General features: G+C 38.4%; 1 protein-coding gene across 5 annotated transcripts in view; it reads right to left on the bottom strand.

Annotated features, from left to right (window-relative positions):
• Window positions 1-15,180, bottom strand: part of LOC125464130 (disco-interacting protein 2 homolog C) — a 580,161-nt gene that overhangs the window by 162,758 nt on the left and 402,223 nt on the right. For all 5 annotated transcript variants that reach the window (XM_048556252.2, XM_048556269.2, XM_059639541.1 and 2 more), the window contains 2 exons: window positions 11,495-11,586; window positions 7,906-8,016 (listed from right to left, as the gene is read on the bottom strand). In XM_048556252.2, coding sequence (XP_048412209.1) covers window positions 7,906-8,016; window positions 11,495-11,586 — 203 coding nt within the window. The remainder of the gene's footprint in view (window positions 1-7,905; window positions 8,017-11,494; window positions 11,587-15,180) is intronic.

The raw sequence follows: 15,180 nt of genomic DNA, 5'->3' as shown, positions 1-15,180 counted from the left end.
AAAAGGAAATTTAACAGCTGCTTTTTCGAAAAAAAAGTTAAATTGTCAATTGAAAATGGACTCAGATACAGGTAGAAAGTAGGAAATTGGGATTAGATTGGATAGTTGTGTTGAGGAAAAAAAACCCCAGTGGCAATTTGATAAATTAAATCATCTTTGTTTGTGTACCAGGATTTAAAACGAATACATGCTGTTAATAATTAATTACATAGCAAATTTAATAAATTTTATTTGGGCACAAAGTGCAAGCGAGTACAGTTGTAAGCCCATGCAAGATCATTTGTTATCTAGAAAATGTTATTATGTCATTGTGGAAGAAAACAGCATGATTATTGAAATTATAAAATGCCATTCAACCAATCCAGTCTGTTTAGTTATCTAAATCTCTTTCCATTGCCTTCTCTTTATCTAATTCTCACTAGTTTTCCTTCAACAAGCAAGTGGTAGCATTTTCTTTTAATGGCAAATCATCTAATTTTTTTTACAGTTATTCCACACATTTAAAATAGTTGTGCTTTCCTAATTATCATGTGTTCTAATTCTCTTCAGGCAAGAATATAAGAACAGTCAAGAATGAGAGAAGCTTATTCCAGAAGTATTTCAATTCTTCATATTTACTGCATTTTCAGTAAATGTCTCCATCTCTGTTACTCTGTGAGGAGGCGGTTATCAAACTGAACAAAAAAAAGTTCCTAATATTTTAATTCCTAATAATTCAAAATTTGCTTTAATTGCTACATCATCTGCTATTGTTTTTAATTTCCATTTGACGGTCTGGGTTTACCCAAGGTAACATGTAATGTACACTTGATATATTCCTTTATTTCCTTCTTACCCCGACACAAAACATTTTGCTTATAGAATGTAATGGTTGAGATATTCATATTTTATTTTAAGGCTCATCACCTTGAAAACAGGATTTTTTTTGCAAATGGAATAGTGACCAAAATTAAGTGCAACAGTCCCATTGAGTTTGGGTCATGCCTTGCAGATTGTTAGAGCATAACATATGGGAAGTGATGCAGGTCATGTAGCCCTTCAACCTTGCTTCATTATTAAATGATATTCTGACCCATTTTTGACCTTAATTTTCTATTTCTCACAAGTTCCACATCCTGTAATTTTTTTGCTGGCCAAAAATCTTTCAACGCCTATCTTTAATTTGTTCAACAACTGAAAATCCTCTGCATTCTAGGTTACAGAATTCCAAAGATTTATAATTCATTCAACGGAGATATGTTCCCGCATTTTTTTCGATTCTAAAATATCCTTGTTCTGAGACTACGACCTCATATTCCAGATTGCCAACAAGGGAAACAGCTTCTCAGCATCCATACTATCCAGGCCCTTAGAGATTCTCATGTTACAATCAGATCACTTCATAAGACCACAGGACATAGGAGTGGAAGGCAGGCCATTCGGCCCATCAGGTCCACTCAAACATTTAAATCATGGCTGATGGGCGTTTCAACTCCACTTCCCTGCACTATCCCTGTAGGCCTTGATTCCTTCTGAGATTCCTTCATTATTCTAAACTATAAGGAACGTATGCCTGGTCTGTTCAATCTCTCTTCTGAAGACAATTCCCTCATTCTAGGAACCAGTCAGGTGACTCTACATCATATTCCCTCTAAACAAAATATATCCTTCCTTAAGTAGTGAGAACAATATTGCACTGAACTCTAGGCATGACTTCACCATTGCCCTTTAAAGGTGTAATAAGGTTTCTTTATTCTTACATTCCAGTCCCTCTCTTACAGAAGCTGATATACCATCTGCCTTCTTGATCATTTGCTGGTCCTCTGTGTTAACTTTCTATGATTCATGTTCATGGTTACCTATGTCCTTCTGAAGGAAAACATTTCCCAGCCTCTCTCCATTAAAAAAAGTACTTCATTTCATACCTTCATCTTCTATTCCATCAACCTGTTCTCACCTAGTCACCCAACCTGCCAATATCACTCTGCTTTGTTTATGCATCGCTACTCACAGCTTCACCTTCCCTACTTTTGTGACAACAACAAACCTGAACTTATTACACTCAATCCATCATTGACGATATTGAGATAGATTACAAATAGCTGAGGCTCAAGAACTGATCCTTGTGGTACACTGCTAGCTGCAGCCTGTCAAAACAAAAATGTTCCATTTATCTGTTCTCAATCTTCTTCATATGAACCAATCCTCAATCCATTAATTTTGTTTAATAATCTTTTGAGTGACACATTTTTGACTTCTTTTTTGGAAAATCCAAATAGTTCCCCATTATCCATCTCACTGGCTCAAAACAAATTGTCAAGCACAATTTCCAGTTAATTAACCCATTTTCATTCTGTTTAAACATATCATGAATTTCTAAGTGCCTTGTCACAACTTTCTAATAACAGATTATAGCATTTTATTTAAACCTGATGTTAGGCTGTCTGATAGTTCATTTGTTTAATTTTGACTTTCTTAAATGGGTGGGTTATATTTGATGCTTTCCAATCCTTTGGATTTGTTCTTGAATCTAAGCAGTATTGGAAGATTAAAACCAAAGCATCTACTATCTCTGCAGCTACCACTTTTAATACCCCAAGATGTAGGCTGTCAGCTTGAAGTAGTTTGTCACCATTTAACCCCATTGGTTTCTCCTATTAGATTAGGTTCTCCATTCTCGGTAGACATGGGTGCTCTGCAATGATGAGATCGGATGTAGATTGGGTTAAGCGCTTTGCAGAACACCTGCTCAATCCAGAAGCACTGCAGCAAGCTCCTAGCTGTTTTCCATTTTAATTGCCCACCTTGCAACTGTGCTGACCTTTCTTACTCAGCACTCTTCAGCTCCATTCTATACAACTTTAGATCGTAACCTCAACCTTCCTTTTTATCATGTATGTTTTTCTTCCCCTATGTTTGCTGGGTTGATCGTTGTCTAGCTTCTTTCTTTATACTTCCATGAGGCATTCAGATAGCTTTAATGTAGCAATTGTTTCAGTTAGAAACAGCCTTTGTTTCTTTATTCTATATATTACCATTTCTTTTTGGCTGTTGCATCATGAAATCTTGACGTTTAATCTACCCTAGTCTCCACATTATCAGAGATCTTTTGTTATTCCTGCCTTCTCCGTTCTGCTCATTTAAAAGCTGTAATGTTTATCTGTAATCTGTTTATCTGACTGTAATGTTTATCCTTTTAACTATATCTTATTTATAACTCATACAATGAATTGCAAAGGTAATGCAGCTTTTTAAAAAAATTTCTCTTTTTGTATCTAAGATTTGTACCTAGATACTATGTACCTAAGATGGAGCCAGGAGAAGCAACATTGTAAACTTTTCATTGTACTCCTGTACACATGACAATAAAAGAAAATTCTAATTTTCTAATTCTTAAGAGCTCTGATATTTCTATTCCTTTTCAGTTCTGATGAAAAAGTCATCAACCTGAAACTTTAAGTCTTTTCCTAGGCAAAGATGTAGCCTGACTCGCTAAGATTTTACAACATTTTTGTTTTATTATTTCAGATTTCCAACATGTTAAGGGTTTTGCAATTGTATCCGTTCCATTTTACTTGAAAATAAGTAGTTACTGTTTACAGTCTGGGCACATGCTTCATATGTATCGTTTAACATGTACTGAGTGAGATGCCTTCTTGCTTGCTTGTTACCCATCACACAGCTTTGCTGAGTTGCACATGCATTGGCTGTGAAGCCATGAAGCATGCCCCCAGTGAGAACACACAGGCACAGCAAGATAATCTGAGTGAGTGTAAATTTGTGGGGTATTTTTTTCCTGATTATTTTGGTTACTTTGCATGACAGTTAAAAGCACTTTATGTTACATTTAGAATGGAATAATTTTCAGATATAATTAACTAATCTGGTGCAAAATAAAGTATTATAACACTTTATTCTAGTGGGATATGAGCAATATGTGGGAAACAGATGGAATATCATTATGATCCAATCTTTTAAAGATTAGTTGTTGTAATTTTGAGAGCTAAATTTTTCACAAACTGAAACCAACAATAAAGCAACAAAGCAAGAACCTGACACTGCAGCAAGCATTTCACTTTATCTGTACAGCAAGGGTAAACCAGTCGAACTACTGTCATCCAACTCAGCTAAACAGTCTAAAACCAAGAACACAAGCACCTGCCTAGAATCAAAAACAACGATGATGGATGATTAAGTTGTTTTGAATTATAGTATCTCTGAGCCAAAATTGATGCAAAAATATAACCTGCATTTAAAATTGGTGTATCCTGTAGTTCTGTTTTTTAAAAAGATTTTGGTTACAAACCAGAATTCCTAGCCCAAAACCATATTTTGTTTCAAACTACATCAAATTTTCTTTTGGATGTAACATTTTGTTTCAGCGAGTTTCAACCTAGGTTCCACAACCAGGGTCCTGATCTCCCCCTAAACGTTCCTGATCCCCTGTCAATTAATGCTGAGTTCATACTTTAATTTTGTTGGTCAACATGAAATGCCCTCTCACTCCTGTTAATCAAAGAGCAAAGATTATGCTGTGTGGGAAAGGGAGGTTCAGAAAAGCCTCATATTATGCAAAAAATTAGAAAGGTTCTCCCTGGATTCCAAGGGATGTGCAAAATAGGACACTGAAAAGGTAATTTCAAAGATTCTTGCCAGAAAGTGCATAGGTTTAGTACAAAAGCATCAGTCTCGGGTTTGATTCACCCCTCTTGCATCTTTCCAACATTCAAATGGCTCACAGAAGAATATACATAATTGGTTTTCCTCAAACATGAGGCAATGTTTTACAACTTGAAAATAAATTATGCTCCAGAATAAACATGCGTCAATAGCCTTACAGTTGTATCTATCAGTAAGAGAATAAATTAGTGGGAGGTCAGTAGTACCTACAGTTCAAGCTGCACTGGTTTAAGCTCTGTGAACATATTAAATGTATCTTATTTAGAACTTTATCGGATTGCAACTAATTCCATTTAATTGTATAGTGCCTGCTGGAAGAGTACAATTTTCTTAAATTCAGAATTCTTCATCATTTATTTGAGAGAGTTAATTTTCAGTCTGTGCACAGCTAGTTCATTATATATTTAATCGTCTACTCCATATCGCCAATGCCACAAAAAGTATCCTTATAATAATTTGGAGCAAATATCACACTTCAACTCAAGTGATGCTTATCTTTTCTTTAAGATGAACAACATTTTCCAACTTATTGTTTATACATACTTTAGAAGATAAGATATACAAACAAAAAGCTGCAGGCAATTTCTTATTAAGCAGCAGCGACTATAAATACACCAAAAAGAACAAGAGATGTCCGACACAGGCCCTCCAAGTCTGTGCCATTCATCATGCCCTGACTTGAAAATAAACCTTCTGCCCTTATTCAGTCCGTATCCCTCTATTCCCTCCCTATTAATATAGCCATCCAGATGCCTCTTAAATGTCACCAATGTGCCTGCTTCCACCATCTTCTCTGGTAGCGCATTCCAGACTCTCTGTGTGATAAACTTTCTTCACACATTTCCCTTAAATTTTTGCCCTCTCATCTTGAACCTGTGTCCCCTTGTAATTGAAACTTCAACCCTGGGAAAAAGCCTCTGACTATCCACCCTGTCGATGCCTCTCATAATTTTGTAGACCTCAATCAGGTCTCCTCTCAGCCACTGTCTTTCCAGTGAAAACAATCCAGTCTTTTTAATCTTTCCTCATAGCCAATGCCTTTGAGACCAGGCAACATCCTGGTGAATGTTCTCTACGGTCTATCCAGGGCTTTGATGTCTTCCTGGTAGTGTGACTACCAAAGCTGTACACAATACTTCAAATGTGGCCTAACAAGGGCTTTATACAGCTACATGTTTTTCCAACTCTTGTACTCCATGCCCCAGTCGATGAAGGCAAGCATGCCATATGCCTTCTTAATCACTTTGGCCATTTGTGTTGCCACTTTTAGGGAACTGTGAACCTGCACGCCCAGATCCATCTATATTCCTAAGGGTTCTGCCATTTATAGTATAACTCCCACCTAAATTTGATCTCCAAAATGCATTACCTTGCATTTGTCTGGATTACATTCCATCTACCATTTCTGTGCCTAAGTCACCAATCTATCTATACCCTGTTGTATCCTTTCACAATCGTCAACATCATGAGCAACTCCACCAAACTTTGTGTCATCTGCAAACTTACTAATCAGACCACCCACATTATCCTCCAGGTCATTTACATATATTACAAACACCGAAGGGCCTAAGACAGATCCCTGTGGAACACCACTAGTTACCAGTATCCATTCTAAAAAATGCCCTTCCACTGCTATCCTCTGTCTTCTAAGACCAGGATGTGGCATTGTTTTCAAACAGATTACAAAAATAAACTAAAATATTGGAAATAAAGATAATGTTTTAAGCATTTTAAGTCATTTCTGATAATTCCACAAAATAAATACAATTATAACAAGTGCAAAGATTAAGGAACAAAATGAGAATCTGTTGAAAAACTCAGCAGATCAGGCACAGAAAGCAGAGTTAATGTTTTGGATTCAATGAATCTTCTTCAGAACTGCGGATTTTGTCAAAAATAAAGGAAAATTTAAGAAGGGAATGTGAAACCAGCAAAGATATTTATTTTGTAGATCTATTCATAGAATCCCTACAGAATGGAAGCAGGCCATTTGGCCCATCAAGTCCACACCAGCCCTTTGAAGAGAACTCACCCAGAACCACTCCCCTATCTCTATCCCTGTAATTCTGTATTTCCCATGGCTAACCCACCTAACCTGCATATCCCTGAACACTACGGGCTATTTAGCATGGCCAATCCACCTAGTCTGCACATCTTTGGACTGTGGGAGGAAACCCATGCAGACACGGCGGGCGGGGTGGAGGACGTGCAAACTCCATGCAGACAGTTGCCCGAGGATGGAATCAAACCCGGGCCCCTGGCGCTGTGAGGCAGCAGTGCTACCCACTCAGCCACCATACCACCATTTGCTGAAGCATTTTCTGTTTTTAAGTTATACAGGTCATAGGAGACAGACAAGACCGGACACGCTTCAGAATTCCACTGGCTGGAGTTGTTTCTTGCTTCAAGGATTTACGAAGTCTGTTACTTTCACTTTTCGACAGGGATCTGCAACAATGTGTTATGCATTATGAACTTTGATTTTATTTCGAGAGGGAAAATCATCCTTCCAAGGATGGGAATTAAATTTGGGAACTGATAGTAAACTTGTCAGAGATGCTCGCAAAAGGTGCAACAATTCACAACAGATGCACAGAATGAAACAGTAAAAGCAGGGTAAGACACACGCTGGTCTAGTGGAAAGAGTCTGAACTAAGGATGTTAGTGTGGCTTTTTGTGTTTTCAGCGTTACTTTTCTTGTTGCAGTTTTCCTGCATTTCCAATCTGTTCTTAATAGTCAATATCTTTATTTCAGCGTCTTTCCATACCTTCCCCTTTTCTACATATCTTCAACTATTTATCTTTTAGTTTTTAAATAGAACCTCACTGGATACACTTTAAAACTCTCTTCCTGCACTTCCCACTTCTGACCCAATGCTCCTCCACCACCCCAGTTTTAGTTTGTTCAGCTCTGTCAAGATAGTTTGTTCCATTTTCCATTTCCAGTTCTGACAATCGAAATTACAACCAAAATGTTAAGCGATCTTTTTTCCCCTCCAAGTGCTGACAAAGCTACAATTTTGCTTTCACCACTCTCAAACCAATGCCTCAGAGAGTTTAATGACTGGAGGAAAATAATAATGGTAAAGATGATCCAAGTCAGATTTGTTCATCAACTTTCCTATGGCTGAAGAGTAGCAACTTGGACATTTAATTGCAGCACATTTTAAGGCAGCTTTTAACTGTACTTCTATGGTTATGAGCCAAAGATAAATCAGATTTACTCTACAAAATAAAAAGTCTTACCTTCCTTGTAAGAGGTACTTCAATAGGAACAGGAACTACCTCTGCCAACAGACAACCATAGAATGCAACCATAAAAGCAGCAGGATCATTGTTTGGAAAAACAAGTGCTACCTAAAGGAGGATAATAAAGCCATTTTTAAATATTATAAAATAAAAACTCTTACAGTTAAGAGGAGAGATGGATTAACAATCTAACCCAAATAATTTCAAATGTCCTTAAACAAAGGCGAATTGAGGAATTGTAAAAATATATATATTTAAAGAACAACTTGCACATGCTCATAATACTCCAAACCACTTCACCGCTCCTGCATGGTCTCTTACACCATTCATTTTTATCAGGGTTAATGCCTTGGCTAGATGGTATGGTAATGGGAGAGTTTGGGACATGACAGGCTAATGAGAATGCAGATTGTATTGGAGTACAATTCTGCTGTTTAAGATGGCTGACAATGTCTCATTGAGGCCTGGTCTTGAGTTGCTGAACCTATGTGCAAACCATCCCATTCAGCACAGTGATATCATCACACCATATGATGAGGGACATTGTCTCCGCAAGGAGTACGCATTATCTTACCAATAATATCTTGGACAAATGTATCTGCAGCCACAGACTGATGAGAAAGAAGTCAAGTATATTTTTTTCCTTTGTGTGTATCCTCACCACTTGGTGAGCAGCTATACCCTTTAGCATTCAACCAGTTCCGTCAGTAGTGGTATTGCCAAGCCATTCTTTGTCGTGGACACTGAAGTCCCCCATCCAAAGTACATTCTGTACTCTTGACACCCCTAACATGTCTTCCCAGTATTGTTCAACAATGAGTACTAATTCATCACAACAACAGCTGCTGGAAAAGCTCAGCAGGTCTGGTAGCATCTGTGGAGGAGAAAACAGAGTTAATGTTTCGGGTCCGGTGACCCTTCCTCTGAACTCTGTCTTCACGTCCACAGATGCTGCCAGACCTGCTGAGCTTTTCCAGCAACAGTGTTTTTGTTCCTGATTTACAGCATCCGCAGTTCTTTTGGCTTTTGTTTTATACTGATTCATCAGCCCAGAGGACGCAGGGTTGTAGATAATATGGCAAACAGCAGGAGTCTTTCTTTCCTGTGTTTGACCTGAATGGATGAGACTTCATAGGGTCCGTCGTCAACGTACAGGAATTCCAGGGCAACCCCCTCCCAATTGTAAACCATTGTCGAGATACCTCTGCAGAACCTGCCCTGCCAGTGGGATGGACATAACCAGGGATTTTCTTTATTTTTACTCATTCACAGGATGAGGGCAGCACTGCTTGGCAGCATTTATTGCCTACCCCTAATAGTCCAGAGGGCAGTTAAGAGTCAATCACATTGCTGTGGGGCTGGAGTCACATGTAGGCCAGACCAGGTAAGGATGGCAGTTTCCTTCCCTAAAGGGCATTAATGGACCAGATGAATTTTTCCAACTATCGACAATGGATTCATCATCATTGTTTGACTCTTAATTCCAGATATTTTTACTGAATTCAAATTCCACCATCTGCCATGGCGGGATTTGAACCCAGGTCCCCAGAACATTAGGGATAGTAGGAACTGTAGATACTGGAGAACGTGAGGTAACATGGTGTACAGCTGGATGAACTCAGCAGGCCAAGCAGCATCAGAGGAGCAGGAAGGCTGATGTTTTGGTCTTAGGCCCGAAACGTCAGCTTTCCTGCTCCTCTGATGCTGCTTGGCCTGCTGTGTTCATTCAGCTCCTCACCTTGTTACCTCAGATTCTCCAGAACATTATCTGGGTCTCTGGATTAACAGTCCAGCTATAATACCACTAGGCTATCACCTCCCCAGAATGATGGTGATGGTAGGGTCTGAGACTTTGTTTGTAAGGTCCCATTCCATGAGTATGAATGTGTCAGGCTGGTGCTTCCATTGTCTATCAGGCACCTCTCCCAAGTTTGGTACTAGGCAGTAGGTACTCCTAAGGGAACATTTATATGTTTGATACAGTTCTGTTTGCTGTTATTGTTTCTAGTGCCTAGGTTGATGCTAGTTTAACCATCCAACCCCATTCTTTTACATTGACTTGTAGAGGGTTAATACAACAGAGTGGCTTGACAGGCCATTTGAGGGCAGTTAAAGGTCAATCATACTGCTAAATAAAAACCGAAAGAACTGCAGATGCTGTAAATCAGGAATAAAAACAAAGTTGCTGGAAAAGCTCAGCAGGTCTGGCAGAAGTCCTGAGGAAGGGTCACCGGACCCAAAATGTTAACTCCGATAGTTTATTCAGAGATGCTGCCAGACCCACCGAGCTTTACCAATCATATTGCTGTGTGTTTGAAGCCACATGCAGTCAGACCACGTTAGGGCTGAAGATTTCCTTCACATTGGTGAAGCAGACGAAAATCTCACAAAATGTTAGATTTTTATAGTCATCACTGGATTTTTTGATTCCAGGTTTTAAAAAAAGTACTTACATCTGCCTTGGCAGGATTTGAATTCAGGTCCCCAGAGCATTACCAGAGTCTCCAGATTACTAGCCCCACAACAATACCAGTATGCATTTACATATCATTCTTCTACGTACACCAGACAAAGCTGATCATAACATAACTTTGTTCAGCCTATCAGCTGAGATGAAGTACAGAATATGTTGACTGGTGTGTATTGCAGGTGCTTGGAGGGAAAAGTCAGAGCTGAGCATGCCACAGGACACCATAAGACGTTGGAGCAGAAGTAGGTAATTCAGCACATCAAGCCTGTTCCACCATTCAACGAGATCATGGCTGATCTGAACTCCACTTTCCTGACCACTTGATTTCTTTACTGATTTAAAAATCTCTCTTTCTCTCTCAATGAATCTCACCCACATTCAAAAAATGTGTAGCTGGCAATGACTCAAGAGTTATTAGCCCTGTCAAATACACCCCTCATTGACCATATGCAATCATCATCAGCCCCTCACACTGGACAGAAAGTCATTGGTAAAGCAGTTGGATACAATTGTGTGCATAAGGTATTGTTCAGAGGAACTCCTTCAACGTTGTTCTGGGGCTAGAAAGATTGCTTGCAGTTCTTGGAGGCCAATCTGAATGGCAGCACCTTGCCACCACTAACCAATTTGAATTAGACAACTTAAATATTACAAATGGAGTACGTACTGCTCAACAATTTAAAATCATAATCAGACTTAACACATTACAAGTGTCTAGATCAACCAAAATCCCACATTTTTAAAAAATATCCACCTGTCAATTTATTTTCTGCTCCTACATCTTGCGGTCTTGAATTTGCTGACACAATCAACCCTCCCTATATCTCTTGGCACTCCACTCCCTACATTCACCAACCTGCACATGGAGTAGTTGAACCTAAATTTCAATACAGTTAACTTCCCTCTTGAGCGTGAAGTTATCTGCTCTGTAACATCCGAAAATGCTGGCATTACAACATACTTCAGGATCTTGAATATTTCCATAATTCATTACGTGGCTGGGTTTGGAAAATAAAAGTTATTAAATAATTGACAGTTAGAAAAGAGATTCAGTCAACCTAGGAAGAGCATTTTCTGTTCTCATGCGCTCTAATACAGCGCGAGCTCCATACTTACCCTGTCTCCAGGCCTGACCATTGGCTCCTGTTTGGTGCCTAGTTTATGAAGGATATTGTAAGCTACCTTCATACTTCTTGTCCACAGCTTCCCTGTTGGTTTGAAAAAAAAGCAACACCCATAACTGTGATTATTCAAAGAGAAAAAGCAAAACTAAGCCTGTGCTTGTGCTTCTTCAGCCAATTTAAAGTCAATTGCTGAATACTTTTGCTCTATGGAAAACAGGAATACAAGTTTGCAGTCCACATCAAAACCTCAAAGCATTAAACCCACACATGAACACTGGCAGGCCATGCAATATCATTAAAGAAAAAGAACAGGACTTTCACTCATAGGAAGAAAATACTTTGTCCTCTGAAAACATATGCACTGCATTAAATTGACACAGCCTAGTTATTTAATTACAGGTTTTATCAGCCATATATAAATTACAGAAGGCCACTTGGTCCATTATCTGGGAACATACTCCTCAACAAGAACTAACAAACCTGAACACTTTTCAATAAATCCTTTTATGCCATTCATTTTCAAACACTTATCCAATTGCACATAAAATACAATGAAATGGAAGAAATCATGACGAGGCCCCACACACAATTCTGATGCAGCACAGTCTAACAATATAACTACTGACTCATGCATTAACCATGCCATCTCCTAGGAGGCAGGAAAGGGGGAAAACAAATCTTGTTGGAAATCCTCTGCAACTCTAAGGCAATCAAGTAAAGCTTGAAGAACACATAGCCCATTACATATGATTGTACCTAACAAATTACACTTTACAACTGAAAGTGTCCTCTTCACTCAGGGGCTTGTCAGCATCCTTTCTAAAAGCTTTCAGAACATGCATGTCTAGGTGGTGTTTTATGTTCTAAAAGCTTAGACTCTCCATTAAATTTGAGGCTTCCTGACATTATGTCATATCATGACCTTTTAGTCAATACTTCTAAAAATTGGACACCAGAAACTGTTAAGATGGCTGCAAATCATGTGAGTGTTGGCGTTTGGATTACAGCCTACATCAAGTCTTCAGTGAATGCTTATTAAAGGTGGAAATAGGTGAGGATACCTCATTGCCATCTGTCAATTTCACACATCTAATTATTTAAGGATCATCAAAAGAAGCTATGGACTTCTAGACTGCCTGCTCCATGATTTAAATTGAATGAAAGGAAAGATTAAAACAGAATGACCACTCTCATTTTAAAAAAGTCTTGCCTTTTTTACCATCCTGAAATCAGCTGCTGTTAACTATGGGAAGGCTTTTCACTTACAAAAACAGCAATGAGCACGTCACTTATGACGTGGTTCCTCCGAGAATGCCATGGAGATCTAACTCACTGAAGTTAGTCAACAGTTCCCCGCTTGTAGACCGAACTCGATGGCCTGAGCTTCCAGTCAGGTAGGGAAGCCAGAAGCGGCTAGGTCAGAAACGGGGAATGGAGGAAGTCTAATGTTAGGCTGCTGACCCTCAGGGTGAAGGGGAGACTTTGAAGGTTTTTAGTAGTGGGGAGAATTGGAGGCTGAGAGAGGGGTTGCGGAGGAAACAGGTGCCTACTGGCAGGGTTGGAGACCTCAAGAGGGGAAGGTTGGGAGAAGGGGGGCTGATTTTTTAAAAAAATTGTTCATGGAATGTGGATATCAGTGGCTGAGCCAGAATTTTTGCCTGTCCCTAATTAATCTTGAACTGATTGGCTTGACAGACTATTTCAGAGGCAGTCCAGAAGGTATATTGGTGGGGATGGTCGATTTCCTTCCATAATGCTTATAAGTGAATCTGATGGGTATTGGTGACAGTCTGCAATGGTTACATGGTTGCATGAGACTAATTTTTAATTTCAGATTTCTACTAAATTCAAATATCACCATTTGCCATGGTGGGATTCAAACTTATGCTCCCAGAACATTAGTCCGGGTCTCTGGATCATTAGTCCAATGAAAATACCATCATCACATCCCCATTAATTATGGGGGCTGCAAAAGTTGGTGGTGTGGAGGCACTTCCCTCCTGACTCCTTGTTTTGGCGAAGCTGCTGGATTTCCTGATGCTCAGCAAAGTAGGCCAACAGCAATTAAAAAGGAAGATTGGCAGCAAGACAATAAGGCTTATTGCTCGTGATTATATTTAAAGTTCTCACCAACCTCCTGCAGAGGGAGGTTATCATTCCTTCCATTCTGACTTCACAATTTTGGAAATGTACAGTTTGAGGATAAGGATAATGTCTCATTCAGGAAATACATTTTTGTGACCTAAATCAACCACTATTTTTAATTTAAAATTCAGCTATGTGTTGGATGATGCTTTTATTCAATGTAATGACTCTACAAGGATTGTGGACAGTTCTTTGCATAAAGGCTTTGCTTTGCAATTCTGTCACTGAAGTTAGTGCGACATTTGCAAAGTTAGATTTGTACAGGAGAGTGCAATGAATCACTTTTGTACGTAATACATCACATTAGTCTCTAATGGAAGTCACTAGCTGTATCACTTAATAACATTAACAATCTAATGTCATACAATTATCTCCTTGTGCTTTTCACAAAAAAAGCAATCATTTATAAGCATAATTCTCTAATATCTAAACACTAATTAAATGCAGTATTCAGACTTTATTGAAGGAGTTCAATAAATTGTAGGAAGTGCTGAAATATTCAAAAAGAGGGACTAAGAGATATCTAGAAACATAGTACACACAGATACACAAACACACGAAATTTAAGCTGTTACCCAAGATTGCATGACTGAAAAATTGTCAATGAAATAATTTGTACTTTCTAACTCAGTAAGATCAACAATCTGTCGATTCTAATAAAATCTTTAGTAAATTTTTAAATTTCACACATTACCCATGGGAAACTTTCCATTACTGAATACCTTAATAATAATTGTAATTGAATAACTCCTGGAGTAATAACACATAGATAGATTTATCTTACAAAACATACAACACATTCTGGAAGAAGAGTCAGAAAGAAGATAGGTCACTCAGGAAATCATTGTCACAAAAACATGGCCATGACTAATTTAAACGTAGCAACCTCAAATCAGCTCTGCACACTCCTGTTGCTATTCCCTTACCATGACATAGTGATTGCTTCATCCGCAAGGAAGTCTAGAAATAGCTGCAAACAATTGGATGTTAATTGTACATTGAAGATGTCATAAACACCCATATTCTACATCGTAGAGTATTTAAAATAACAAAAGGTTTCATTGGCATTCAAAACCTCATCTTCCCAACTATTATCCAAATATAACTAAAAGTACTATTAGCTAAACAAATAGTAAGCTTCCATGACAAAATGTCTTCTTCCCACTACCTACATAACCATACCTTTAACTCACAACCTCAATTTATACAAATGAAGCTGCAGTTAATAACTCAGTATGCAATTAACTATTAATTACTACATCATGAGGAGGCTAAGGTGTTAGCAGTCCTAATCAGGCAGTATAGAACCAAATTACACAAAATCCTCTGTATGGGATTACAGACACCACAATTAGTTAAACCAGTAATGAACTTTTATAATCAATGACATTTAAGGATATTGCTAGGTGTGTGGTTGTTAGTGATCCAGGTAATTTGTGAAAAAAAGGCAAGATTCAGACCCTAACTATATTTTTAATATTAAGTATTCAACATGACTGTAATCATAACTAGTTTTCAGCCAAGTCAGTAATG

The sequence above is a fragment of the Stegostoma tigrinum genome, chromosome 2 (genome assembly GCF_030684315.1).
Source record: "Stegostoma tigrinum isolate sSteTig4 chromosome 2, sSteTig4.hap1, whole genome shotgun sequence".
Lineage (NCBI taxonomy): Eukaryota > Metazoa > Chordata > Chondrichthyes > Orectolobiformes > Stegostomatidae > Stegostoma > Stegostoma tigrinum.
Note: the sequence above shows the minus strand (reverse complement) of the source record. Positions and strands in the feature narration are given on the sequence as shown.